The sequence below is a fragment of the Monodelphis domestica genome, chromosome 2 (genome assembly GCF_027887165.1).
Source record: "Monodelphis domestica isolate mMonDom1 chromosome 2, mMonDom1.pri, whole genome shotgun sequence".
Lineage (NCBI taxonomy): Eukaryota > Metazoa > Chordata > Mammalia > Didelphimorphia > Didelphidae > Monodelphis > Monodelphis domestica.
In genome coordinates this window covers 327,243,217-327,270,740 of record NC_077228.1, presented here as the reverse complement: position 1 = coordinate 327,270,740, position 27,524 = coordinate 327,243,217, and the positions used below count along the sequence as shown (strand labels likewise).

Genomic DNA, 27,524 nt, shown 5'->3' with positions numbered 1-27,524 from the left:
GCTACCCCCTTCAGGCCACTTTAAATGAGTCTCCATGCACAATTTGTCAGTCAAGGTCTTAAGTTTTCAATTCATTCGTTCAACTTGGCTGGAGCTCTGGGGATGATATGGCGTATGAAATTTAGGAGTTATCCCCAAACATGAATAAATTTGAGATAAGACTGAATCAGTAAAATGAGTACCTTTATCTGAATCAATACATGCTGGCAGGACAAAATGCGGAATGCTTGCTTTCAAAAAGACTTTGGCAACAAAAGCCGCTGTGGCATGAGCAGTAGAAAATGCTTCAGGCCACCTGGTCAGTTGATTGACTATGACCAGACAAAATGTATAATGTCCAGCTTTTGGCATAGAGATAAAGTCAATTTGTAGGTTCTCAAATGGTGCGTAAACAAGAGGACATCCACCAAAGGCTTTTCCTCAAAAGGCGTGTTGATTAAAGTCCTGGAAGGTAAGATAAGCTGTACATACTTTGGAGGCAATTGTAGTTATTCCAGGTGCTATCCCTACTCTTTTAACAGTGTTTACAATGTCTTGGGTGCCAAAATGACCATGTTTATCAATGGAGTGACAAATCTGGTTATAGAAAGCTCTAGGGAGCAGGGGTTTGCCATCTGATGATACCCATATTCCATTTATCTCTTTTGCTTTAAAATTCTGTTTCCATTTTTTCCACTTCCTTGTCATTATAAGAAAGGTATAAGATCAAAATTATCAGTAATTGTTAGTGGCATAATTAATTCAGAGCCTTCTAAGGCTGCTAGTTTTGCTGCCATTTCTGCTTGGCTGTTTCCCTTGGAGACAGGGTCAGTGCCACCTGTGTGTGCAGAGCAGTGAATGATGGCTATGGCTTTGGGAAGCTGGATGGCAGAAAGAAGTGCAGTAATAAGGTTTGTGTTGGCAATACATCTTCCAGCTAATGTTAAGAATCCTCTCTGAAGTCATAGCATGTCAACAGCATGATATATGCCAAAGACATAGAGGGAATCTGTGTAAATTGTGACTCTTTTATTCTTTACAGTAATACATGCATGTTTCAAAGCTATTAGTTCTGCACCCTGTGTGCTTACATTTGAGGGTAAAGAAACTGACCACAGAGTATCAAATTTGGTAACCACCACAGCTCCTATATAGCACACACCATCCCTAATAAATGAAGAACCATCTGTAAATAATATTAAATTTGAATTATCCAAAGGGTTTCCAGTAAATCATTGCAAGGTTTATCAACAGTAGACACTAAAGATGTACAATTGGGTAAAGGTTCTCTGGAAACTGGTAAATCAGGGAGAAAGGTTGCAGGATTAAGAACTCCACAGCATTTTAGTGTGATATGTTCATTATTTAATAGGATAATCTTATACCTAGTAATCCTTTGGTCAGTAAATGCCTGTATCCTATGTCTTAATAACAATGCCCTGACCTCATGTAGGCATATTATGTTTAGAGGGCAGCCCAATACCAGAACAGCAGAGTTGGTTACCAATAAAGCTGTGGCAACTACTCCTAGGCATGGTGGTGCTCCAGCAGCTACTAGGTCAAGCTGGGATGAATAATAGGCTACTGGGCTTTGAGAAGGTCCCAAAAGTTGAGTTAGAATACCTGAAGCTACCCCTTTCTGTTCATGAACATATAAGGTAAATGTTTCATCATAATTTGGGATGCCTAGAGCAGGGGGGGAAAGGATAGCTTGTTTTAAATTTGAAAGAGCTGTTAGGTGTTCTGCTTCCAGTTTAAGTGGCTCAGGGATTGAGTTTTTCGTGAGTGCCACAAGGGGCTTAGTGATTTCCCTATAGCAAGTGATCCACTGCTGACAAAATCCTGTAGCTCCAAGAATTGCCCTTAATTGCTTTTTAGTGGTAGGAGCACTTAACTTTCAGATATTTTCAATACATTTGGGAGAAATTAAATGGGACCCAGCAATTAAAATAAAGCCTAAATATTGTACCTTGGAGAGACACCACTGAACTTTGGAGACCTTGTGGCCTCTCTTATGTAGCTCTAAGGAAAGGTGCTTGTTATCCTATTGGCATTCTTCAGTGTTTGGTGAGCCCAAGAGCAAATCATTCATATACTGAATTAAACAGCTGTACTTAAATTTTATCGCATCTGTATCAGCAGTTAAGAATTGTGTGAAGAGGGTGGGGCTGTCTTCCTACCCTTGGGGAAATTTGCCCAGGTCTACTGGGAACTCTTCCAGGTGAAAGCAAATATATGCCTGGAGTTCTCATGTATGTGTATAGAAAAGAAAGCTGACGAGACATCTACTACTGTAAAGTATTTATCTGTTCTAGGAATAGAAGAAATAAGAGTATTTGTGTTAGAAACTACAGGGTGTCTCTTTATAATATGATTGTTCACATCTCTCAGAACCTGAACAAATTGATAGAGATGCTTGCCATCGGGCCCCAGTTTTGGCTTTTTAACAGGCAGGATGGGCATGTATTCAGATTTTCAAGGAATTATGATGCCTTGGGAAATAAATGAATTTATTACAGGTGTAATGCCATCAATTGCCTCCTTCAAAAGAGGGAATTGAGAAATGGAAGGAGGTGGGCTAGATTTTATTTGAATTTGAACAGGGACAGCCAATTTAAGTAGGCCAACATCAGAAGATGCTATGGCCCAGAGGGACTTAGGTATATCATTTGGGATCTCAAAAATAGGAGTCTCCTTTGTTTCATGAGCATTTGAAAGAAGTACAGGGAGTAAAGTCAAGGATTTCTCAGGTAGTTCCTGAGTCATCTGAAGATTTCATCTGAAGAGCATATGAAGGCCCTAAGATTGCATAAAAGGTCTCTCCCCAGCAAATTTATAGGGGAGCCAGGCATTAAGAGGAAAAGAGTATTCCACACTAAGGGGTCCTATGGACACTATTCCAGGGGAACGTTTGGGAACCTTTAGGGGTGTCCCTGATACCCCCCCCACAACATTAATTGAACCAAAATGGAACTGCAATCTGAATCAAGTGTACTCTTCAATACAGACCGAAAAGCTCCAGTGTCCAAAAGACAATCATAATAGGTGTTACCAACCTCTAATGTTACATGGGGCTCATCAGTATTTGGGGGTAGAGCAGTGGATAGGGACATCGGGTAGTAAGATGCTAGGGTCTAGAAAAATCAACGGTTGTATCCCTCGATCCCTGTGCCCCCATCATATACCTTCATAATCTTTGGGTAGTACCTTGGGCTCCCCCCTGAAGGACAGTAACACCCTGGGTGGTTCGGGGGCAAGATCCACTCAAAATATACTGCTGTGGGGTCATTTGGTGTGAATTGTCAAATGCCTGATTTATGTCCCTAGGATTATTATTATTATCAGTCCTAAAATTAAGATTCCTGAAATCACCATTTTAATTATCATTCCTGTAATTCTTCCTTTAAGAATTTCTCTGGTTGGTATAGTTCATCATTGCCTGGGAAAAATTCCAAAAGTTCATCATTATGTGGCCCTTCTGACATGATGATGAGATACCCTCACAATTCATGGATAAGCTTGTTGATCTTGGGGGTCAGTATCTAGACCTTGATATTTATAAAGACAAAGATATTAAGCAAATAAAGAGGCATTTTGTCAACAACTCTTGCAGGGTGATCTATGATTATTTTAAGATGTATTTCCCATGGTGGCTTCAGATAGACCTGGAATAGTTGAATGGCTTTCAAATTTTGACCATGCTTCCATATCCTTGGAGTATTCTCAAATACCTATTATAATGGCCTCCCTACAATGATTTAATTTCAACCAGTCTTCAGGACTGTTATAATCCCATGCAAGATCCTGAGCTGGCCTGTATGCTGCACCATGCCCCCAGACCTTGTTAACATTAGAGATGATCTTATTTTTCTCACATTCTGTTAGAAAAGCATTGAACAAATTCTTAACATCCTTATAGGACAGGTCATATTGATAAAAAATATCAGTCATCTTCTTGGTCACCACTGTTTCACATCTGAAATGAGGCACATTATATTTCAATTCTCTAATTTCTTGAGTAATGAAAGGTATATGGTGTCTTAGGTTTACCTCATTCCCATTGTGTCCTATTTCAGGCACTTCCCTTAAAGGGAAAAGAAATTCATAGGAATCATTTGATGGCTGTGGTTCCTTAGAAGGTGACTTTGGGGATACTGAGGCAACATAGGTAGGAACAGGTACAGTAGGAGAATGAGATTTGTTCAAGGCTGTGACTGGTCATGGGGTGGGAGAAGGGACAGTAAACAATGGGTTATTAGAAGGATCAGGGGAGGTAAGATCAGCCAGGAATTGCAGAGCATTAGAGAAATGTTGCAGAGTATGAGAGAAGGGTCTGTACCTGACATATATGAGAGGGGTGTCTCATTTCCATTTCAGGAGAAATAAGATTGTCCTCTATTTGTGGTTCAGGAACAGGCTTACAAAATTCAAACTTGTTTTGGGTGGGATCACTATTTTTCATCAAACCATGTAAGTAGTGTTTGAAATTTCCCAATTGAATTTGCCTTTCAGACTGCATTTCTGCTTTAATCTCTTGTATAGTAGCATTTTTTGTCTTAATATTAAAAATCAGAAAAATAAAACTTCCTAGGAGTACAAGGAGAAGGAGGGAATTTGGAATCTTGCATGCCTCTAACTGGGCAAAAAGCAGAAGACTTTTATGCATAGTAATATTTATGCTGCTTAGCATTTTGGTAAAAAAAGGTCTATATTTTAAAATTATTGTTATTATGTGTGGTGGGGATAGGGTAAGGTGAGGGGTATTTAGCTTATGTTATTTTGTTTTATTTTATGATTTTGTTGAATTTTTATTCTTAAAAAGAAAGAAAAAATATTTAAATATTTATTTGTTGCTGCCCTCTAGTGCCAGCAAGCAGCCACTGTAGCTAAGCAGGAAAAGGGAAAGAAAAGGAATGAAAAAAGAAAGAGAAAAAATTAAAATAAAGAAAATTTTAAAAATTAAAAATTATTGCTCAATATTGACTTCTAGTGGCCAAAAAGGCAACACTACATCAGGGTGGTATTAGGGTCATGGTTAGAGGTGGATTTGGGGGTAAGAGGTATGGTTAGGGACTGCCAGAAACCAAAATGGAGTATATGATTATAAAATTGGGCAGAGTTTGAGGTTGAATTTTATTTATTTTTTCATAAAGATAAAAGGACTGTGAGATAGGCTGGAGTGGATGAAAGAGTGCTAGGTTCTCCCCCAGACAAAGTAAAAAGCCTGGCTAGAGCCTAGGAGGCAATTAGCTGTCCAGTGGGGAAAGGGGCTTAGGTACTGGCTGGGATTGGGAGGGAGCTTATACTCACCAGCTGGAATAGAACAGGTCGGCAGAAGCAGCAGAAATTTGGGGGTGTGGCAGCTGCAGGAGCACTGGGTGTGACTAGATTTGAAACTGAAGGGGGAGGACCATGGAGGCAGAGGGGTGAGCCCACAGCCTGGCCGCTTAGCTGGGGTTGGGCTGCTGGTGGGAAGCAACTTTGGCTGCAAACCAGTAGTAATAAGGGGTGTACTGGGGGTGCCATGGCTACCTGCAGCCTAGTTGCTCAGCCAGGGACAGAGAGTGGGAAGCTTTTGGCAGGGAGACTGGGTGTAGCTAGCTGTCGTTTGAGCAAGAGCGCAGTCAGGATTTATATCCCTTCATGGTCTCCTATTGTAAAGATTAAAATTAATATTCGATACTCCAAGTATTATTTTAATACTATTTATTAAAATCAACATAGTGTAAAGAAAAAGTAAAAATCCAGAGAAACCTAGCCAGTAACTCCCTTCCTCCATGCTGGTCCAGCCAGAGAGGGGGCTTCTCAAAATGCCATCATTGAGGATGTCAAAACTGCATACCAATTATACCAAAATTAACCAATGACTCATGACAGGAAAAGGAAAAGGGAATTGTGGGAAATGTAGTCTCTAGGGTTCAAGATTCTAAATCAATACATTGGCATAGCACTTAATACTAGTGGCACAGATAGGTGGTACTGGGCTTGGAATCAATAAGATTCATCTTCCTAAGTTCAAATCTGACTTTAGATACTTACTAGTTGTGTGACCTTGGGCAAGTCATTTAACACTGCTTGCTTCAGTTCTTTATTTATAAAATAAGCTGAAGAAGGAAATGGCAAACCATTCTAGTATCTTTGCCAAGAAAACCCTAAAGGTCTCACAAAGAGTCAGACATGACTGAAATAACTGAACAACAACAAGAATACAGGGTTTAGACAAAAAAGCCCTGATCTTTTAGTCATATAACCTGGCTTCAGGTCCTTGATCTATTTGCTATGTAACTATGTAACAGATAATTCATGCCCCCCAAGTTTGTGGTTAGCAGAGTATCTTGTAAATCTTAAAATACTTTGGTGAATGAATGTTTATTCACCACTCCATTTCCCAATACCTTTGAGAAACATGTTTTGGGTCCTTGACAATGAGCAAGTCAAAAAGAAAAGAAATGTGAAAAATTAAGAAATGGTAACCACAGGAATAAGCTAATAATCTGAAATACTTCTCAATGCAAGTCTGAGTCATCTATTTGTGCCTATACAAATCACACATGATTGTAAAAATGAAAAGATATTTGTGACCCTAAATATCAAGATGGCAGTACACCTTTCAAAACAGTTCTTTTATGAGAACAATTGATGAAATATAGAGGGGGTACAGTAGATCTAAGAGTGTACCATGCATGTGAGTAGGCCTATCTATAAAAAGTGTACTAGCTTGCAGCCCTTCACATATCTTGGGACCAGATTCTGTTTTGAGTTGCCCACAGGTGACTCAAATAGGTCATTTTTGCCTTTTGCTTTTTCAGATAAAGAATGAAAGTCTGACAATTTCTTTCTTATATTATGTGTCTGTGTTCTCTGATGGGAAATCCTTCTCTTTCTATTTTAAGATGGGCAAGCAGGCTAAAGTTACTCAGTTGAACAGGTGTCCATTAAGAGCCACTGTGGGAATTTTCAATCAAATCCATGAAACATCTAAAATGTATTCATAAGTAACTGAGTTCTCTGCTGTAAAAAACAAACAAGCAACTTTTATCCATTCTTCACAAGATAGCCTATAAGCTGCAAATTTTGTTGACTATGTTTGGTTCTTGAATCTAGATTTTTTTTCCCCTCAGGATAAGATGTTATCTTTAAAAGTGATTCCATATGTGCTAGGATTCATAGATTCACTTATAGAATTAGCATGAGGGGGTTGGTGAATGGAGCTTTGCATAAAGTCACTGACATGAGGGCTAGTTGTTCTTTACAAGGGGGTGTTTCCTCACCATTAGGGTACATTTCCTTCTTGTAATTGTGGTTCCTGTAACTCTTTGTGGTTTTCTTCTGGCATGGACCGTATTGTTGTTGCTTATAATGTCTTGTGACCAGTATGCCCTATCTTCTCAACTCCCAGGGAGTAAATACTGGAATTTCATCTAGAGGGCAGACCATTCTTCTTCCATTGTGTTTATACTTTGTATCTGTTATGAAATGGTCTTCCAGCAGCCTCCAAAGCATCCTATAGCTCCATCCCATTCAAACGAATTTTCCCCAAATACTTTAATTTCCATTCATATCTATATTGGCATATCTTTATATTTGGAAAATATCAGTACAGCTAGATCAATAGGTTGAGAAAATGTGGAGAGTCTAACTGAAGAGCTTAAGAGAAGGAAAAAAAAAACTCAGAAGCCATTAAATTCCTTTGCTGTTGTTAGTCATTTTTCAGTCATATCTGGCTCTTTGTGACTCCATTTGAAATTTTCTTGGCAGATACTAGTGTGGCTTGTCATTTCCTTCTCCAGCTCATTTTACAAATGAGGAAACTGAGGCAAACTGAATTACATGACTTGTCCACGGTCACAGAGCTAGTAAGTATCTGAGACCAGATTTGAACTTGGGAAGATAAGTCTTCCTGATTCCAGAACTGGAACTCTCTCCACTGTGCTACCTAATAGCTGCTATTAAAATTGCATAATCACTAAATTTATGGCATAAAAGCAAAGCTCAAAACAAACATCCTTTTGTTTCTTCACTGGACTCAAGTTCCATTAACAAGGATAAATCCTGGAGGGGACATGTCAGCATATCTTAATGATCTTGTTTGGTTAGCCGTTTTCCTTGTGGAGAGTGTTATACTGCATTTTGCATATATGTAGCTTGTGGATTTCTGAGTTCACACATGTGAAAGACAGAAGAATGCACATACGGTGCTTATAATCTTTTTTGGAACATACTCTGCTGTTATGTGCTATAGATCCAGCTTGAGCAATGGCCAACTATTCTGTAAGGAATTTGTACTTCCCAAGGCCTTCTGTATCACTCAATAAGCTCAATTTCCTATATATGCAGTAACAGTGCCAAGAAATCACCACCAGCATGAGTCACTTTATGTTTTCTGCTTTTAACATGTGTGACAATGTAATTAATGAATTCAGAATTCTTGAGTATCTCTGGGACAGAAGATATCATTGCCTAATAGATAATGGCACTATTACCTGAGCATTTTTCCTCTGAGGGAGCATAAATTATTGGCTTTATCACCCTTCTCCCCCAGAACCCCCATCTACCCAGAAGAATCTCATGGTGTTTTGGTTTGAAAAAGTAAATAGATAAAAAGGCCAACACACACATTTAATATAATATTGCCTAATGGAAATGATTTGTTTCTACTCACTGCTGTTAATTCTGTTTATGCTTCTTGAAGATAGCAGAACAGCTATCATCTAAGTCAGGGGTTCTTATCCTTTTTTGGGTCATGAATGCCTTTGGCAGGCTGGTGTGAAGGGGAATTCTTTATTCTCTTTGTCTATTTTGAGTTAATCAATTAAGAACTGTAAGAGAGAGAGCTGCAAGAATCCTGCAAGCAGCAAAGGGGGAATGGGCAAAAGAAAACAGAACTTGAACTGTGGAGTGAGAGAAAAAGCTGATCCAGGAGTTGAAACTGACTCCTGGAAGAGAAGAGGCAGAGGGGTTTGACTCTGATGGAATCAAAAGTCAGTGATTTTTCTCTCCCTGAATTCTTGATCCCAGATCCTCCCAAACCCCAGACAGTGGACGAGGACTTTGGGAGACAAACAGTCCTCTACAACTCCCTTTGAACCTTGAACTTGGGGACACTTGCTGTGCCAGCCAAGAAACCAGAGTTTCTCTACTCTGAACCCCTCAGGGGTTCAGGTTATCAGACCTGCGCTGTCTAACTTTGGGGGGAAGAGTATGAATTAGAGGGGAACCCCCTCTCCCTCTTTCCCTCCTGAATCTCAATCCTTACCCTTCTTCAGCCTTGTCCCTTTCCTGCTTTCCTTGAATAAACTCAGTTATTAGGACCCAGAACTGACTCCAGCTTTATTAGAAGATGGCCTGAATTGATGGGAGAGAGAAGTGATTTCTCTCTCTCTCCAGAAAGAAGCTTAACCCCTGAAACCTCTTTCAACAAATGAACCCAGAGAGCCTGGCAGTAGCAATTGAAGGCAGCCATAGTGAGGGGGTCTAGTCAGAGAGGGCTGAGGGGGGCAAAAGACAAAATCCATTCTCCTTCTCTTCTCTGGCTAAACAACATCTCCTCTCATTCTGTCCTTTCCTAGAAGAAGACTCCATTCCCTTTTCACCCTTTCTTCCTTTGTTAGAAATCTCTCCCCCTTTTCTGCCTTTATTACAGTTCTTAAAGTATCCCTACTTAACAAGTCACTAAGTAAGAGAATTCATAAATCACTTACTAGAGAAAACTCACACCTCCAAAGGCCACAAGCACTCCCCCCCATCCCTGTCCTGGGTGGTGCTAGGCAAATTGAAAGGCTGTGATTGGTTCTTGTGAAGAGGGGGAGAGACAGGAAGTGATGGGAGGTATAAAAGGTGAGATTGAACATGGTCTGGGTGATTTTTCCTGGATTAATTTTGCATTGGTGAGCTGGGCTGAAGGGAGACTTCTTAGAGGCAGTCACTTTTTCCTGGACTCATCCTGGGCTGGAGCATTCTGTGCTGGAAAGGCTTGCTGGGTGACTCGGGCTGAAGGAGGAGGCTTGCGCTTGTGGATTTTTGGCTGAAGACGCCACCAGGACTTCCACGTGGAGATTGGGACTTGAGGGAGCCCTTACTGGGTACTGAGCTGAACTTCATTGGAGTAGCACTAGACAATTCTCTACCTCCTTCCTACATTTTCCACTTTAATATCTCTAACTTATAAATAAAAGTTGCTAACAGTCATTTTGACTTAAGGGCTAATATTTTATAATGGGAGATCACAATCTTCTTTTTTAACTCATAAATATTTTGTCAAACCAACTTTTTACCCTTATACTGGTGAAACCAATGGTACCACTTTCAGAATAATGTTCATAAATGCCCAAAATAAAATATATAGGAAAACAATTATAGTGAAATAAAATCATTAAAATAGTCATTAAAAACCAAGTTCACAGAACCCCAGTGAAGAACTCGTGTTCTTAACCTTTCCCAAAGGAAATGCTAGATTACAGGGGAATTTTCTACTTGCACATCTATCTAAATAACAACCAACCAAACAACAACAAAAAAAACCAACCAAAACAAATCACATTCTAGTCTTTTTAAAGTTTGTAAAGGACTATCCTTATAACCACTCTGTGAGATAGATAGGGAAAGTATTATTTTTCTCATGTATACAGATGAGGGAACAAAGTCTCTAGCTTATGTGACTGGCACTTGGTCATTTAGTGACATTTGAAACCATATGTTATGGCACCAAATGTGACTCTCATTCCACTGTGCCAGGGTACCTTTCTTTCTAATTTCCTTTATACCTAATTACTCATCCAAATCATGTAACTTCTTGGGACTCTGCTTCTCCTATCGAATGAAACAGTTGGACTAAGTTGTCTCCAAGGTCTCTTCCAGATCTGAATTCCATCTCTCTTTGCAACATAAGTGTGTATATATATATATATATATATATATATATTCATTATACTAGATATTTCTAGATGTCACTAACCATCTTTATAGGAAATAAAGTTGTTAAGGATTTTAATTGACATTCAAAAGATGATGATTTTTTGGTATATGAACAGGTTGATGATTCAATAATTTACTATGGTAGATCCTTAGGAATTTCACTCAGCTTCCTCTAATGAGCAGTTTCTTGACAGGTAAGGAAAGCCATTATCTTAAATTTCCCTTTTTGATGGTAGCCTGGCTAATTGTGTAGTCAGTAGACCAAAAGTTAGAAAAATCAATCATGAATATTTAAAACCACTAGAAAAAAATTATTTCTCACAATACTTTTCTGAAGAAAGCAGTGACAAATATTAGGAAAGTTTCTGGAAAATAAACTGGAGTTTGTTCTCTCCTCTCTCCTCACCTTGACCACTTAAATGGATGATCCTGTATTTTATCTGAACTGAGGAAAAAAATAGTCTATGGGCAGCTGGATGAATCTTTCTATGTGGTAAGAGCTGAATTAATTTCATTTCAAAGTTCACACAGCATGTCATAGATATGAAGGAAATGGCTTCATCTAGCTGTTCACCCGATGATTTGTTCATCCAAAGAAAAGAACAATTGAGAGATATAGTTAAACAACATTAAACATTCATGTTCCAAGGCCTATCCCCACCCCAGCCTAATTTAAGTGTTAGCAGTGCTGAGTATAAAAAGAAAGGTTTGGGTTGTTTTTCCTTTTTGGGAAATGGTGTCAAAGTGCATAATGTTGGATGATTTATGTGTTGCTGAGGCCTGTACAAGTGAAAGACAAACTTAATTTTTTTTTCTTTTTAAAGCTAAACCAGACATCTCCCTAACACAATCTGACTTTAATTGAGCCCTTAAGGTTCAATAATTTTTTTCTTCTGTTTTTACTCTTTTGCCTTACTGCTGTCAACTATCTTCTTCACTAGAACAGAGATGGAAATGATAGGATTGTTGTTTTCTAGGCCAAGGAAGGTAAACAGCTGCATTTGGACATTCTCTCCCCTCCTATGCGCCATCTGTGGATGAGCATGTTACAAGAGGTTTTGAAGAATTGTGTTTACAAACACACCTCCTTGTAAGGCGAAGGTGCTTTAGAGAGCAGGCATTGCTGTCGGAATTGATCAATTGAGTTGTTTAAAAAAAATGATCATGAAGATATAAACCAAGAGAATATTTGATTTAAAGCATTAACTGGCTGTTGACATCACTAGGACAATCCTGTTACTGCCAACTTGCTTTGTTTATCTAAGAGATCCTTGAGAAAATAAGCTCTTTCCCACACGCACATGAGTCACGCATATACAATAATAGGCATAAATGAACTTTCTCCATTTTCTTCCTAGTTGTTTAATGCACTTATGACTAGATTACCTGGTTTCTGGGCCCTGTTTTTCTAACTGGGAAGCATCTACACAACAGGAAAGGAAGTAGCAGTGCTGAGTTCATAATGCTATTTCAGGGCCCCAACCTAAGTGCCTGAGGAAATGACAGAATCACCATTTATTTGGATCCCTGCAGTTACTGTGACGACAAACACACACTAATGGGAAACAAAGACGACCTGCTTGCCAGAGAGGGTGGGGAAGAACTTTGCCAACTGGACTTTTTCTTGTGACTTCTTGAAGAGTGACGCTAGTGGTTTTTAAGTCCTCTTTTGTCTTATTAGCTACTGAATGAATGGCATACATTTAAACTGGATCCAGGCACCTGGAGGGGTAAGTCTTCCTTCTTTGATTTCTTTGGAATATAGTTCTTTTAGTGTTTTTTCTTAGCTAAGGAGCATGTATGTAAAATTTAGTAATTTGGGGGCACAGTTCCAAATTGAGGCTTTTGGTTGTTGTTCAGTTGTGTCCAACCCCATTTTGGAGTTTTCTTTTTTCCTCCCTTTTTTATTCTTTTGAGGTTTTCTCAGCAAAGATACTGGAATGGTTTGCCATTTCCTTTCTAGGTCATTTTTATAGATGAGGAATCTGAGACAAACTAGGGTTACTTGACTTGCCCATGGTCACACAACTAATGTCAGAGGTCAGATTTGAAATCAGGAAGATGAATCTTCCTAAATAGGCTCAGCACTCTCTCCACTGTGTCACCTAGCTGCAGGTGCTCTGTTATTTCACTTCAGTTCTGTGGAGATGTATGAATTACCTATACCTGCAATGCATTCTCTCCTCACTTCTGACTTCTAGAATCCTTAGCTTTTTAAAAAGACTTATCTTAGGCACCTCCTGCTGGGGGGAGGGGAAACTTTTTTGTTTTGGGAAACCTTTTTTTGTTCTGTTAGTTCCTAGTGCTCTTGCATATTGTTATGCATATTTTGTATGTTTTAATTTCCTTTATCTTTAGCATAATGTAAGCTCCTTGAGGACAAGGGACATTTTTCATTTTGTGTTTTTGTGGTCCAGTAAGTAGGCAAGATACCATGGCAAGGCACATTTCTTAGTTATTCAATTATTTCAGTCCTGTCTGACTCTGTGAACCCATTTTTTTTTTTTTGCCAAAGATACAGGAGTGGTTTGTCATTTCCTTCTCCAGTGCATTTTACAGATGAGGAACTGAGGCAACTAGGGTTGAGTGACTTGCCCAGGATTACACACTTTTGAACTCAGGTCTTCTTGACTCCAAGCCTGGCAATCTATCCACTGAGCCATCTAGTTGCCCTAGCAAGAGACATAATAGGTATTTAATAAATGCTTGTTAGATTGAATTGCCAGCTGGGCACAAGGTACTGAGAGAGTCACAGAAGATGTAAAAATAGATACAGCACAGATCCTATTCTCAAGAAGTCTTCAATTTAATAGGAGAAAGATATTATTTTAGTGGAATGTGATATACTTGAGGACAAAGACTATCTCGCTTGTTTGTGTTATAATCTCAGCAGTTAACACAGTTCCTGGCACAGAGTAAACACTTAATTTTTTTTCATTCATTCATTCATGCAAATAACTATGATGTAAGCGAAAATGAGCTAAAGACAAAAGTGAAGCCTAGACAAAGTGCCATTAAATCCGGGGAATGTAACATCACTTTTACTTGCAGAGAGGGAGGGAAAAGAAAACTTAATGGTGGACATGACATCTCATTTGTTCAGTAGAGAAAGGAAGGAATTTCAAAAAATGGAGATGATGGGATGAAAGAAGGATCTTGTACCATGGGAGGTGGTGTGAACAAAAAAAGGAAGAAGACTAGATAAGAACATGAGACAGAGAGTAGTACAGTTTGTATAGACCATAGAGAATTTATGAGGACAATATAAGAAAAAATTGAACAGGTTGCTTGAAGCCAAATTGTGGAGATTGCCATGAATACCTATCAGAAATTTATAATTTATTTAGTATGTAATAAAAAGCCATTGATACTTTTGAGAAGAAAAAAATGTCATCATAGTCATCTTGCTAGGGCTTTCAAAATATGCATTTAGGGTCAGAGAGCAGAGTCTCCAAACTAGAACTATACCAGGAATGCCTCTGAAGCTGTCTGAAAGGTCTTTTCATCAAAGACTCAAACCTTATTAGAATATTACCAAGCATTGCTGCAAGACACTAGACATCTTGGGAAGGAGTACACAAACATATCTGTTCTCCCTACCCGCTGTGGGTCTTCACACCAGGGAAAAAGGCACAAAAGCATACTATATTATAAAAAACCTCTCCTCAGGCAACACAGGCAAAACAATGACATCCTCCTCATACTCCCTGAAGCCTTATTCTTTGTGGAGAATCCTCCAGACTAATAAAAGGTGTAAAATGGGCCAGCAAGTCAATCTATAAACTCTAGTAACACCTCTTCCTCCTTAAATATCCTTGATAATGTTACCCATCCTGCAGCAAAATGGTGCCACACAATGCCACTTAGCTTCAAGAGGGTTGGCACTGTCCGCCTCCTCAGTGCTGAACCAGCCATCTGCTTTTAGCTTCATTACAACCACTTGCTGTGGTACTGACAATAGGGGTATATTAGAAAGATTACTGACAGTGGAATAGACAGATGGGAGAAGGAATAGTTAGGCCTGTATGCTTACCCAACTATATTTAACTTTTTAAAGGTTTCTTTTGACCTGGCAGAATCTGCTGGTTTTGATTGAGTCTATATCTTTAGACTGCCTCCACATTAATGGTTTTGACCAATCAGTTATTTGGCACTTGTTGTCTCTGAAACTAGCCATTCCAAATTCTTGGAATAGTTCATTAATGCTTGATGATTTTATGCCCCCACCCCCATTAGTGTTTTTACTGTTTCTTTTACCCGGTATTATCCCTTTAGATATAGATGGGGGACTGCATCTTCAATGAAATTTCTGCCTTTTGGAGTTCACAGTGGTTATCTATCACAGTTAGTGGTTATCTAATCCATCTCCCTCATTGGTGGACACACCAAAGACTTGATAGATTAAATTACTTGCTCACAGTCAGTGTCAGAGGAATTTTCATACCTAGGTCTTCTGACTTCAGGTCAAGTGTTCTTAAAAAACAAAACAAAACACTTTTACCTTCTGTTTTAGAATCAATACTAAGTATTGGTTCCAAGGCAGAAGAGCAGTAAGGACTAGGCAAGTGGGATTAAGTGACATGCTCTGTCATGCAACTAGGAAGTGTGTAAGCCCAGATTTGAACCCAAGACATCTCTAGGCCCAGCACTCTATCCATTGAATCACCTAGCTTATCTTTCAAGTGCTCTTTTTCCTACACTACTCTTTGGATCATAGAATTCAGAGCTAAAAGACCTAAAAGGTCCAATCCCCTTATTTTAAAGATGAGAAAACTGAGGTCCAAATAGATGACATGGCTTTCCCAGGGTAATAGAAATTATGAAAAGAAGAGTTTGATATTCAAAATTAGATTTTTGTCAAATTTAGTGTTCTATCCACTAGATATGCATTCCATCTTGGGGATTTCTATCCTAGTGTTGCTCACTTATGAGGTAATGTTCCAAGCATGAAAGAAGACCACAACCACTGCTGAATCCCAGACCATTTTTTATATAAAGAATATAAAGTTTACTTCATAAGAGAGTGGTCTGAGGTTTAACTGTGTGTGTACCATCCATTCATCCCTAACATGTTTCTTTATACCTTTTTATCCTCCTCATGAACCCATGTAGGAAGTGGTTCCAGCAGAAACTTTTTGCTTGCTATGAAATGTGAAAGGCAGAGGATCTGGTAACAGTATAAATGGGTTTCTTTGCATTATGAAGAGGTTTGTTAGTAATACCAATGGCAGTAGTACTAGCAAAAGCAGAGGGTGGTAAAGAATGATTAAATCATAAACTTTATAACCAGGATTACTAAGATGAAAGAATCATGGAATAGAATGGTGAGATGTACAACTACAGTTAAAACCTCAGGATACTGACATCTCTTGTGGCATGGTCATTCTATGGAGAGGAATATGTTTTTGCCACTTGGCACTAGCCCACATCAATATGTAGCACTATTGTCCAATGGGCCATTCCACCCACCTGGGTCCTGTCATTTTCTACCTATAACCTCACAAGAGTGCTTACTAGAATTCTAATATGTTTTAATTCTATCAGACTTAAAATATAACGGTGTCCCCATCATGCCAAAACATCTGACTAAATAGTAGAAAATAAATTCATTTATACAAATAGATTGTCTTCATGATGCCAAACACCTGTATATTTGGTAATTTTTAGATAAATTACTTAATATTTCTGTTTTCTATGGGACATGGACTTCCTCCTCTACTAGAGTGACTGCTAGGTCACTTCTTTCCACACCCAAATAAACTGAATTTGTCCTAAATATAAGGATACTTAGTTATGACTTTTGTGTTGAGTGACTCGGAGTTTGAAGCTTATCCTTGTACATCACTGAGTTAGGGAATGGGGTTGCTGCCAGGTTCCAAGTCCACTTTTGTTTTCTCTAGCTACCATTACACTAAGCTGCCTATTATGTGGCATGGATTGTTAGTATGATAAGTAGTTTTATTGTTAGCTATCATGTCCCTATCTGCCATCTATCCTCAGGCCCCTCTGGTTTTCAATTAAAAATTGACTATTTTAACAGAATATCCTAAGACATATTCTTTGGGATAATAGAAGGAAATATAAGTTAATTCTATCATTCTTAAAATACAACAATGTCCCCATTGTGCCAAAACACCTGACTAAATATTAGAAAGTATATTCATTTATACAAATTATTGTCTTCATGATGCCAAGCAGCTAGATATTTGCTAATATTTGGATAAATTACTTAATTTTTCAGGTTTCCTATGAATTTTAGCATTATATTGGTATATTATAATTTTTTAAATTGGACTTTTGATTTCATTCTTATAGAGAACTCTGGGAGAGGATTTTTCTCTCCAGAGCATATTGGCACCTTCTCTGTAACTTAGGCCTTGTAAGGGGTGGAATCTTCACAGCATTTACTCTCCAACCTTTCTTATTTTGCCCTTTTATCATTTTAGCCAAACTAATAGGTGTGCAATGATATGTCAGAATTTTTTTATTTGTATTTCTCTAATCAAAGTTTTAGAGCATTATTTCAGATAATTATATATAGCGTTGATTACTTTATACAAAAACTTGTTTGTTTATATCTTTAAACCATTCAAACTGTGGAATGGCTGATATTCTTATACATTTGACTAAGTTCTCAATATATTTTAGATTTGAGACCTTTATCTGAGAAACTCTTCATAAATTTTCCCTCAATTTTTTGCTTTCCTTCTAATCTTGGTTACATTAATTTTATTTGGAATTTTATTGTAATAAATTAATTAATTTTTAAAAATTGAAGATGAGTCCAGTTCTTTTTGACTCTGAGGCAAGTCTTCTCTCTACTACCTCATGTTGAATCCAATAAAATGGGAAAGTAGAATAAACTTTGGAAAGATTAAAAGAAAGAGGCACCATCATCATAAAACATGTAGCACAAAAGACCTTCCTCTTAAAGATGTGAAACTGAACAGCTTTTTGGGTTGCAGATCTGTGCTTTTATTAATGGGGGAAATTGCAGGTCACTTTGTAATTTATAGTCTTGAAAGACAATTGATAAACTTGGAGAGGTGTCTGGGACAGTGGGAAAGATGTGTTATAAGATTTGTTCAGTTCACACTGCTAAAATGTTATGAGAGGTAAAATATGAAACCAAGACTTCAGACTCCAAAAATGGCCCTCTATCCATTATGACACGTTGTCTTTTCAAGCATAATCTATAGATATTATTTTCCTAGTTTGTTTGAACATCTCATTAGTCTCAATTGTTGATATGGAAGTCCAGACTTGATATGAGATGGAAGCCTGAAAATACTAAAGGAAAGATATTCTTAGAAGATGAAAATATACATGTCTAGTTTGTGAGTTTAATACTAAATTTAAATTTCCGATTTTTGCTTCAATGAATGTTATAAATTTTATATCATTATGATAATCTTTAGAAGCAAGACTCCTAAATTGCCCAATTATCCAAGAATCCTCATCTATAATGAGAATACTTTCATTACCATTATTTTAAGCATACTTTTATTGCAAAATAGAAATGCTTCGCTGTCCCTTCATATTTTTGTTTACATTTTATTCTTGTGTTTCTAAAGCTTTCTTTCTAAAGCTTTTATAGGGCAAGGAATGTGTACTAGACTTAGAGTTGATAAGGACCTTTGAAGTTATCTTTTTTCAATCCCTTCATTTTATAGGTGAGGAAATTCAAGCCCACAGAGGAGACATGCCAAAATTCACAGAGATAGTCTGTGACAGAGCCAAGATTTAAACCATAAATGTCAATGCATTTTTAAAGCTCTAAATAATAATGAAGTGCTTTTTAAAAGTAGGGGATTATATAATTTTTTGAAATTCTAGTTTAGGCACTCTTAAAACTTAAGTAGAATACATGCTACTTGACAGCAGGGTATAGTTCATTTTTATATTTATATATTAAATATGAAATATGGTGCCTGGCACACAGTTAATAAATACTTTTCAAATCCAACAAATAGATGATCATTTTTGCATTTTTTCTTGAAGCTAATCTCATTTTCTGGCATCTAATTATGTTATGTATCTCCTATAAAGGACTATCTATTCAGAGCTGGAGGGCACCTTTGAGACCATTAAATCCAATCTCATTTTACAGGTATGGAAACTGAGGGATAGTGAAGTTAAATGACTCCAGAATCAGGCATAAAATAGATGTCTACGAACTGTATGATGCAAGATTCAAAGCCAGGACTTCCTGACTCGAAGACCACTATTTTGTCCTCCACACCAGACTACCTTCATCCAAAGATTTTAATTTTAATGTCTCCTCTGATAAAGTGAAATAATTGTAAAGTGTTTAGCACAATACATGACACAGTACTATGTAAATAATGGTTATAACAATATAAATTATTATTATATTCCCTTAATACTTATAATATACAGAGAATAGAAGTAGAATAAGAGACAATTAATTTTTTTTTTCATTTTGAAACCCTTGTCTTTTGTTTTAGAATAGATGCTTTTGGGTTCAAGGCAGAAGAGTGGTAAGGACTAAACAAGTCCTTACCACTAGTAAATGACTTGCCCAGGGTAATACAGCTAAAAAGTATCTGAGGCCGGATTTGAACCCAGGATCTTCCATCTCTACACAATGGACTCTATCCATTAAACAACCTAACTCCCCTGAGACAATCAATTTTTGTATTATTTTTCTGAATTACCTCTCATGCAGAAAACTCAATATAAAAAATAATAAAGAGTACATTCTACCTGTTCATATTCTTATTTGAAATAGCTTTTCTGTTCAAGAGAGACAGAATAATCAGGTTGAAATCTAAACTTGTGCTTTCTTTCAGGATTACCTTTGAAAGCTTTCCTCTAAAGTTAGCATCTTTGTCCTTGCTCCAATCAGAAGTAAGGTACACCTTGAGGAATCTGACTTCTGACTAAAATTGTACATCTTTGGCCCAAATTTGCATTTGGTGGTCAGAGGCAAAAGAGTCCCTGAAATTCCAGTTTTTTCCATTTTGACTGGCTGATCTTTTGAGTGTTGAATGATATTTTGATATTCATACTCACTGCCTGGTTTGCCTTTGGTTACTCATCTCGACATGGTTTGCTAGATCCTACAAGATGCCTCTTCTCCTTATGGTCCTTGCTATGGTGTCATCTATGCTTTGACCTGTCACTATAGGTTCATATTATATACAATGTGGCTGGATTTTTTTAGTATTTAAAAGTACCATAAGAACATATTCTTTGAAGGCAGAAACCATAACATTCTTTTAAAAAAAGTCAACAAACCAGGAGATTTTTCACTCATAGTGTTCAACAGATATAATATTAGACAACTGATTTTGTCTTTTCCATGATACAAAGAATAAAGACATTCCAAAGGTTATTTACAAATGGAAATTTTGTTTATATCACATGTGAATGAGATAATGTTGGCAAAATGCTTAGCCTGGCAAAAAGTAGTGATATATAAATGATAGCTATTATTATAACACATTACAATGAAGATATCTTTCAATATTGGTTATGCTTATGACTACTTTGGGATCATTGTAGTCATTAGACTGCTGCTAGATCACAGTCATCCTGTCTATGAACAGTAGGCCCATTTTTGATGTCAGGTTATGGAAACTTTAACTCCATTTGCAACAACATGTACTTGTAAATCAGCATTTTTAACATTTATAACTATCAAAACAAAAGATTAAAATTGACTGGATAACCAATATGACATATGTGTTACCCATAGTTCAAAGTTTTCATTCAAATGTTTATTTTTTATTTTTAAATTTTATTCATTTTTTTCAGTTACATGTAAAACCATTTTTTGATAATATTTGTCTGACAAATTTAAGATTCAGATTTTTCTCCCTTCTGTCTTTCTACCTCCCTGATGTGGTAAATAATCTGATATAGACTATACCAGTACTTTCATGCAGTACAAATTACCATCACACTGTCTTTTAAACAAACCAACCAAAAAAAAAAACACAAACAAAAAATTTTAACTTGCCTATCTCTTATATGTGTTGTCTTAATATTTAATTTGATAATAAAGAACCATGTGTATTACTATATCACATAAAAAGATTTTGATGGCTGTTATTACAATATTATTTTCTTTTGTAAGTCTGCATATATTTTGCATTAAGAAACATTTGCCCACGAAAGGCCCATATGCTTTATCAGACTGCCACAAGGTTCCTATGACACAGAAAGGAAGAATCCCTTGTTTAGTAAAATTCTGTAAGGTAAAATTTTTGTCATTTTTTTGTCATTTTGATGTCTTTGGGGAAAACCTGTATGAATACCCAGATCATCAAGAATAAAGGCAAGATGCACCAAAAGGAATGATTAATGAAAAAAAAAAAGAACTTGGAAAGAACTACATGAAATAATGAAGAGTGAAATGAGCAGAACAAAGAGAATATTGTCTATGGCTACAGATTTAATATTTGAAGAAAAACTTTTGAATATTCAACTCCAGAGAACAGACTGAAAAATTGAAACACAAATGATATAATCTATATATTCATTCATATGATTGCAGGTTGATTCCTCCATGGTGTGGAGAGGGGTGAAAGGGACTGAGATACCTGGAAATAAATTCTATTGATATAGGGGGGAAAAAAGAATAAAACCAAGAGTGCTAAATACTCTAGATAGACTCTTTGGATCATTCAAAGCCAGTTGGAAAAAAACAAATAGATATTTGGGAATAAACATTAAAAGCTAAATTAAAAATTTTATCTTTTATAAAGGGAGGTTAGCCAAATTCAGGAAACATAAGAATTGCGGCTACTTTCTGAATCATTAAAGTAAAAAAGAAAACATTATTGCTGTTTCCATTGAATGCACAAAATACTATTTCCCCTTCATTAGCAAGACAATAACAACTGGTGGCCATTTCCAAAGCTAATGAAATATGGAGAGGAGCCCAGATCAATCAGTGTCCACATATTTACTAACCACCAACTGACCTCAGTTATTCAGATGAGGACTATTTACATCTACATCAGACATAAGAGCTTCTACTTCCAAGTCCAGGGTCACAACTGTTTTAAACACATTTGCATGGCAACCATTTTATCGCTCAGATCAAACGCGTCTGGAAAATAAACACAGCCTGCCTCTGAATGGAGTTCATTAGGTGAAAATACGATCAGACATGGGAATCTATTTTGGAATTGAGATTGCTCCACTCCCCTCCTAATGGTATGACAACAGCTGCTGTTCTGTTAGTATTTTGGCTGACAGCTACAGGTGACGAACACCCGACTTCAGTACTAACCACTTTATCCAAATATGCCAATATTGATTATCATCACTTGCTTTAGCCTTCCTTCCACATGGATTTTTATGCACAACACTCCACTTTCCTCCTCATTTCAACTGTGCGGTCATTCACATCTTTCAGGGTATAAAGTCTCAGTGGAGTGCATATGTTACTGGTGATGTATTGAAATGGAATCTCCCCAAAAGGAGCACATGGAGCATCAGGCTAGGACAGAAAGGAGAAGGGAGAAAATCAAAATATAGTTATATGCTGTTTCAGAAAGTTCAATATTCCCCTCACTCTTAAAAAACCCTCCCACAAAATCCTATAATTAGTCATTATAACCATATCACCTTATAACCCCCTCTTCCCTCTGGCAGCTATATTACTATAAACTTTTGTGACATGTGAGATTTTAAAGTAAAATATAATTTGTATGAAAACAGCATTGTGGTAAAAGGGCCTGGGTTCTAGGTAACTAGATACTTCAATGGAAAGAGTATTGGGTCTTAAGTCAGGAAGACTCACCTTTCTTATTATTTTTTTATTTGTTTGTTTTATTATTTTATTTTTAGAAAAAAAATTTTAGTCAATTTAGAACATTATTCATTGGTTACAAGAATCATATTCTTTCCCTCCCTCCCCTCCCCCCACCCCTTCTTGTAGCTGATGCGCAATTTCACTGGGCTTTACATGTGTCCTTGATCAGAACCTATTTCCATGTTGTTGATGTTTGCACTAGGATGTTCAATTAGTCTATATCCCCAATCGTATTCCCATTGACTCATGTGATCAAGTAGTTGTTTTTCTTCTGTGTTTCTACTCCCACAGTTCTTTCTCTGGATGTGAATAACATTCTTTCTCATAAGTCCCTCAGAATTGTCCTGGATCATTGCATTGCTGCTAGTAGAGAAGTCCATTACATTTGATTATGCCACAGTGTATCCATCTCTGTTGATAAGGTTCTCCTGGTTTTGCTCTTTTCACTCTGCATCAATTCCTGGAGGTCATTCCAGTTCACATGGAATTCTTCCACTTTATTATTCCTTTGAGCACAACAGTATTCCATCACCAACATGCACCACAATTTTTCAGCCATTCCCCAATACAAGGGCATCCCCTCATTTTCCAATTTTTTTGCCACCTCAAAAAGTGTAGCTATGAATATTCTTGTACAGGTCTTTTTCCTTATTATCTCTTTGGGGTACAAATCCAGCAGTGTTATGGCTGGACCCAAGGGCAGACAAAGACTCACCTTTCTGAATTCAAATCTAGCCTCAGACACTTACTAGCTAACCTTGGCAAGTCACTTAGTCCTGTTTGCCTCAGTTTCCTCATATGTAAAAATGAGCTGGAGAAGGAAATGGCAAACTCCATCAGTATCTTTTCCAAGAAAACTTCAAATTGGGACATAAATTGGACATTACTAAAAAGCAACATAGATAGTTCAAATCCTGCCTTAGCCTCCAGCTCGCTAACATTAAGCAAATTCCTTACTCTTTCAGCTTCAGTTTCCTAATCTGTAAAATGGGAATATAGTTAACACTTAATAAATATGCATTGGACTGAATTAATAACACCTACCTCACAGGCTGGTCAAGAGGATCAGAAGAGACAACATATAGGAAAATGCTTTGTAAACTTTAAAGTGTTATATAAATGCTAGTCATTATTATTATTAAGTATTGATTCTAGAACTTCATTACCTGTGTGACTCTAAGCATGCCATTTAACTTCTCTAGACCTCGTCTGCTTCTGTATCTGGAAAATTAGGTGTTAGAACAGATAATTCTTAAGTTCTCTTGTAATTGCAAATCTATCATCCTATGAATCAGTCACAGAGTAAAAGTTAAATTAATTTCTAATAACTCAAGTATTAATTTTACAAAATTTATTATCTGACAAAATACAACCAGGTGGTTAAGTTTTTCTGCCTGCTCAAAATGCTCTCTTCATCAAAGCTGCCGACAGGAAACAAAAGAGGGCTAGACATGGAACTCAACCCAATTTATATCCTATCTACATCAACACATAACATCAGGAAGTGAATGGGGTTAGGGGAATAATATTTTTTTCTGGGGATCATAGTTTAAACAAGAATAACTTTTCTAAAACTAGAATTTTATGACCATTATACAATCCCCCCGAGGAGGGTGTTAACAAACACACTGATCAACTCAGGCAGCCACTGAAGCTCATGGCTTTCAATCTTGGCTGAAATGTTCCTCTTGGGGGCCATGTAGGAGTACCAGGCCCCTTAACTTTCCCACCTCTCATAAAAAAACTATAATCCATCATAAGGTAATGAAACCCTTGGGTTTGCTCCTTCCTTTGGCATGAGACTATAACAGCTCTAAAGGCGTGTCTTTTATATGTCCCATCCATTGTATTTTGGAGGTTAAGACTACAATAGTGAAAATCACTTCAGATTTTTATAAATGCAGAGGTGGGTAATGTTTAGGGATACCATGCCCCTTTGAAAAACTTTCCTGGGTGAGACGTTTATGTGTCTCATCTACTACATTTTTATAAATGTGGAGGTGGGAAATATAATAGGCACTTCATTTCAGAAGGCCCTTTAAAACCAATTTAATTTAAAAAAATTTAGATCATGAACATTTCCTGGATTTTTGTAATGGTATTTTCTCCAGTCCAATCATATGGAGAGGTACAAATAAAGAGTATATAATAGCATATATAGCTAATTGTTAAAATATAGTAACTTAAAGTGACATAGTATAACAGAAATGTTTAACAAGCAAAATAAAATCTTAAAACAAACAATCAGCAAATACAACATATGTAACAGGGTACAGGCACTGAATTCAAGAGTCCTTTTTCCAATTCCAATACAGAGGCTTCCATGAAACATTGAAGTCTGGAAAGGCTAAAAAACTTCACATCCAGACTGTTTAAGGTTCCTTCCCCTCCCCAGGATCATTATCCATTTAGGTTCCTTTTGTCATACCTCTGGGATCTTCCATAGTGAGGGAGAATTTCAAACTGATCATAGATAGTGTGGAGGAATCCCATATTGGATATATTGTAGAGACTGGGCAGGCCAGAATGAAGAAGGGATGTAGGGAGATGAATCTCTCTCCTGAATCTCGGGCAAGCTAATCACAAGCACCAGTGCACCCAGGAATGGTAGGAAGAAAAAAAATTCTAAAACTGATAGCTATTTGAAATAGGCAATGCACTGCTCTTTCCTAGAGTGTGCCATGCTTGCAGCACTACTTCTTGTTTGGAAGAGTAACCTTCCTTTCCCTTCCCCCTAAGGGTAAAATACCAGGGAGCAGCTTGCTTCCCCTGCCACATGGACAGGGAGTTAAGAGGCATTGCCTGAGGAAAACATACCCAGGCTTCCAAAGCAAGCACTCAGCTGTTGGCAATATAAGGGATTTAATACTTTCCAAGCACTGGAGCGCAGCTCCAATCAGTAGCAGCAACAGCAACAGCAGCAGTAATGGCAGAAGGAGCAGCAGGAGCAGGAGAGGCAGAAATGGCAGGAGCAGGTTTCTGGAACCACCCAGGGAGTTAACAGCAGGAGGCTGGATCTGCAGCAACAGGCAGCAGCTTTGGGGGTGGGGTGGGGTATGAAAAACCAAGGCAGGAGAAATGTGGTTTCTTTTCAAACTAATCTACTAATAGAGAATTAAGGGTTTTCAACCTCCCTTTGTGGTTGCCATAATTTAAAGAGTTAAATTAATGTCCAATAACTTCAATTATTATTTTTGTAAAGTTTATTATCTGACAAAATAGAACCATGTAATTAAGTTTTTCTACCTGCTCAAAATGCCCACTCTACCAAAACCACCAACAGGAAGCAAAAGAGGGCTGGGCAGGGAACTCCACCCAATTTATATCCTATTCTACATCAGCAAGTAACAACAGGAAGTGAGAAGGTTTTGAATAGTAGTTTTGCTGGGGATCAGAGTTTTTAGGGCAACAGATTCAAATTAAACAATAGTCCACTCAAACTCCTCACTTTGGCCATTCCAAGCAAGGTATTAAGGAATATAGCAGAATTAAATATGACTGTGTTATAATTAAAGTTGGGTGGCCAAATGTAATAATTAAAATTTTGGTTTGACAAAGATAATAAAGGTTTAAAAAAAGAATTATTGTGGTTGCCGTTTATAAAATTAATTGTGTAACTAGAATCTGTTACCCTAAAAACTACAATTCCCAGCTCCCCACTCTCCTCACATTACATGCTGACATAGGGAGGATATAAATTTAGTGTAGTCCCACCTCTCACTCTCTGATTTTCCTGTCAGGGCTTTGGTGGAGTAGGCTTTTTAAACAGGCAAGGAGAACTTAGTCATGTGATCTTTATTTTGTTAAATAATTAGGTTTTTTTACTTCCATTTTCTTTTTATTCCTTCTACTTCAAGTGATTATTAATAAAACTTCATAAAATGTAATTTTTGGAGTGTTGGATATTAATTTAAATATTATATTTTTGGTGACCAGAAATGGGGTTTAGAACTCTTAATTCTTTCTGAGTAAATTAGTTTGAAAAGAAACCACATTTCTCCTGCCATGGCTTTTTAGCCTTTCTCCTCTGGGGAGCAGTGGAATTTCCATCTGTTTGCCATGCTTCCTGCTGCTGTTGCTGCTGCTACCCATCATGCCTCCCTTGCTTATTGCCTGGGTGGTCCCACCCCTCATTGCAGCCTCTGCTCCTCCTCCTCCTCCTCCTGCTATTGCTATTGCTGTTAAAGTATTAACCCATCTTCCCCTTGCATTGCTAACACCTGAACATGAAGCCAAAGTGTTTCTTTTAGGCAACAATCAGCCCCCTAAAGGGCTTTTTTTTCCTTAGGAGACAATTCCACCTTCTTAACTCCTCTACCCCCACACGTGGGTCTCGAGCCTGTGATAGCTTAGACATGGAAAGCTTTGCAGACTAGCAGCTGCCTATCCCCATTTACTTCCCAGGTCAATTTAAAAGTAACCTGGGGGGGGGGTCCATGCTCCTGGCTTTGTGGGTGGGGACTGAAGTGTCATGTGGCCCCTGGCATTTTTTAACCCTAGGGGGAAAGGGAAGGAAGGTTGTTCTTTTAAACACTAAGTAGATTTGCAACCAATTTAATAAGTAGATTTGCAAGCATAGCCCAGTTTCCTTGACTATCTCAAACAGTTCCCATTCCAGGAGAGCATTATAGAGCTCACATAGCTCAAAGTTTGGGGGTATTTTCTCTTACTACTGTCCCTTGGTACACTGATCCTTTCAATTAGTTTGAGTAATCCTGAGATTCAGGCAGGAGATTCATCTCCCTATACCCCCTTGCCATTTTGGCATTTGGGCATTTTGCCCAGTCTCTGTAAAATATCCAATATGGGATTCATCTACACTATGCCCAGTGTGGATATGGGG

At 37.5% G+C, this 27,524-nt stretch overlaps 1 protein-coding gene across 6 annotated transcripts in view; it reads left to right on the top strand.

Moving 5' to 3' along the window:
• FILIP1 (filamin A interacting protein 1) overlaps positions 1-27,524 on the top strand; it is a 351,039-nt gene that overhangs the window by 48,503 nt on the left and 275,012 nt on the right. For 2 of the 6 annotated variants that reach the window (XM_007484212.3, XM_056818509.1), the window contains exon 2: positions 12,575-12,623. The exons of the other annotated variants lie outside the window; for them this stretch is intronic. In XM_007484212.3, the coding sequence (XP_007484274.1) occupies positions 12,582-12,623 (42 nt within the window). In that variant the 5' untranslated portion in view covers positions 12,575-12,581. The remainder of the gene's footprint in view (positions 1-12,574; positions 12,624-27,524) is intronic. 6 annotated transcript variants of the gene reach the window in all.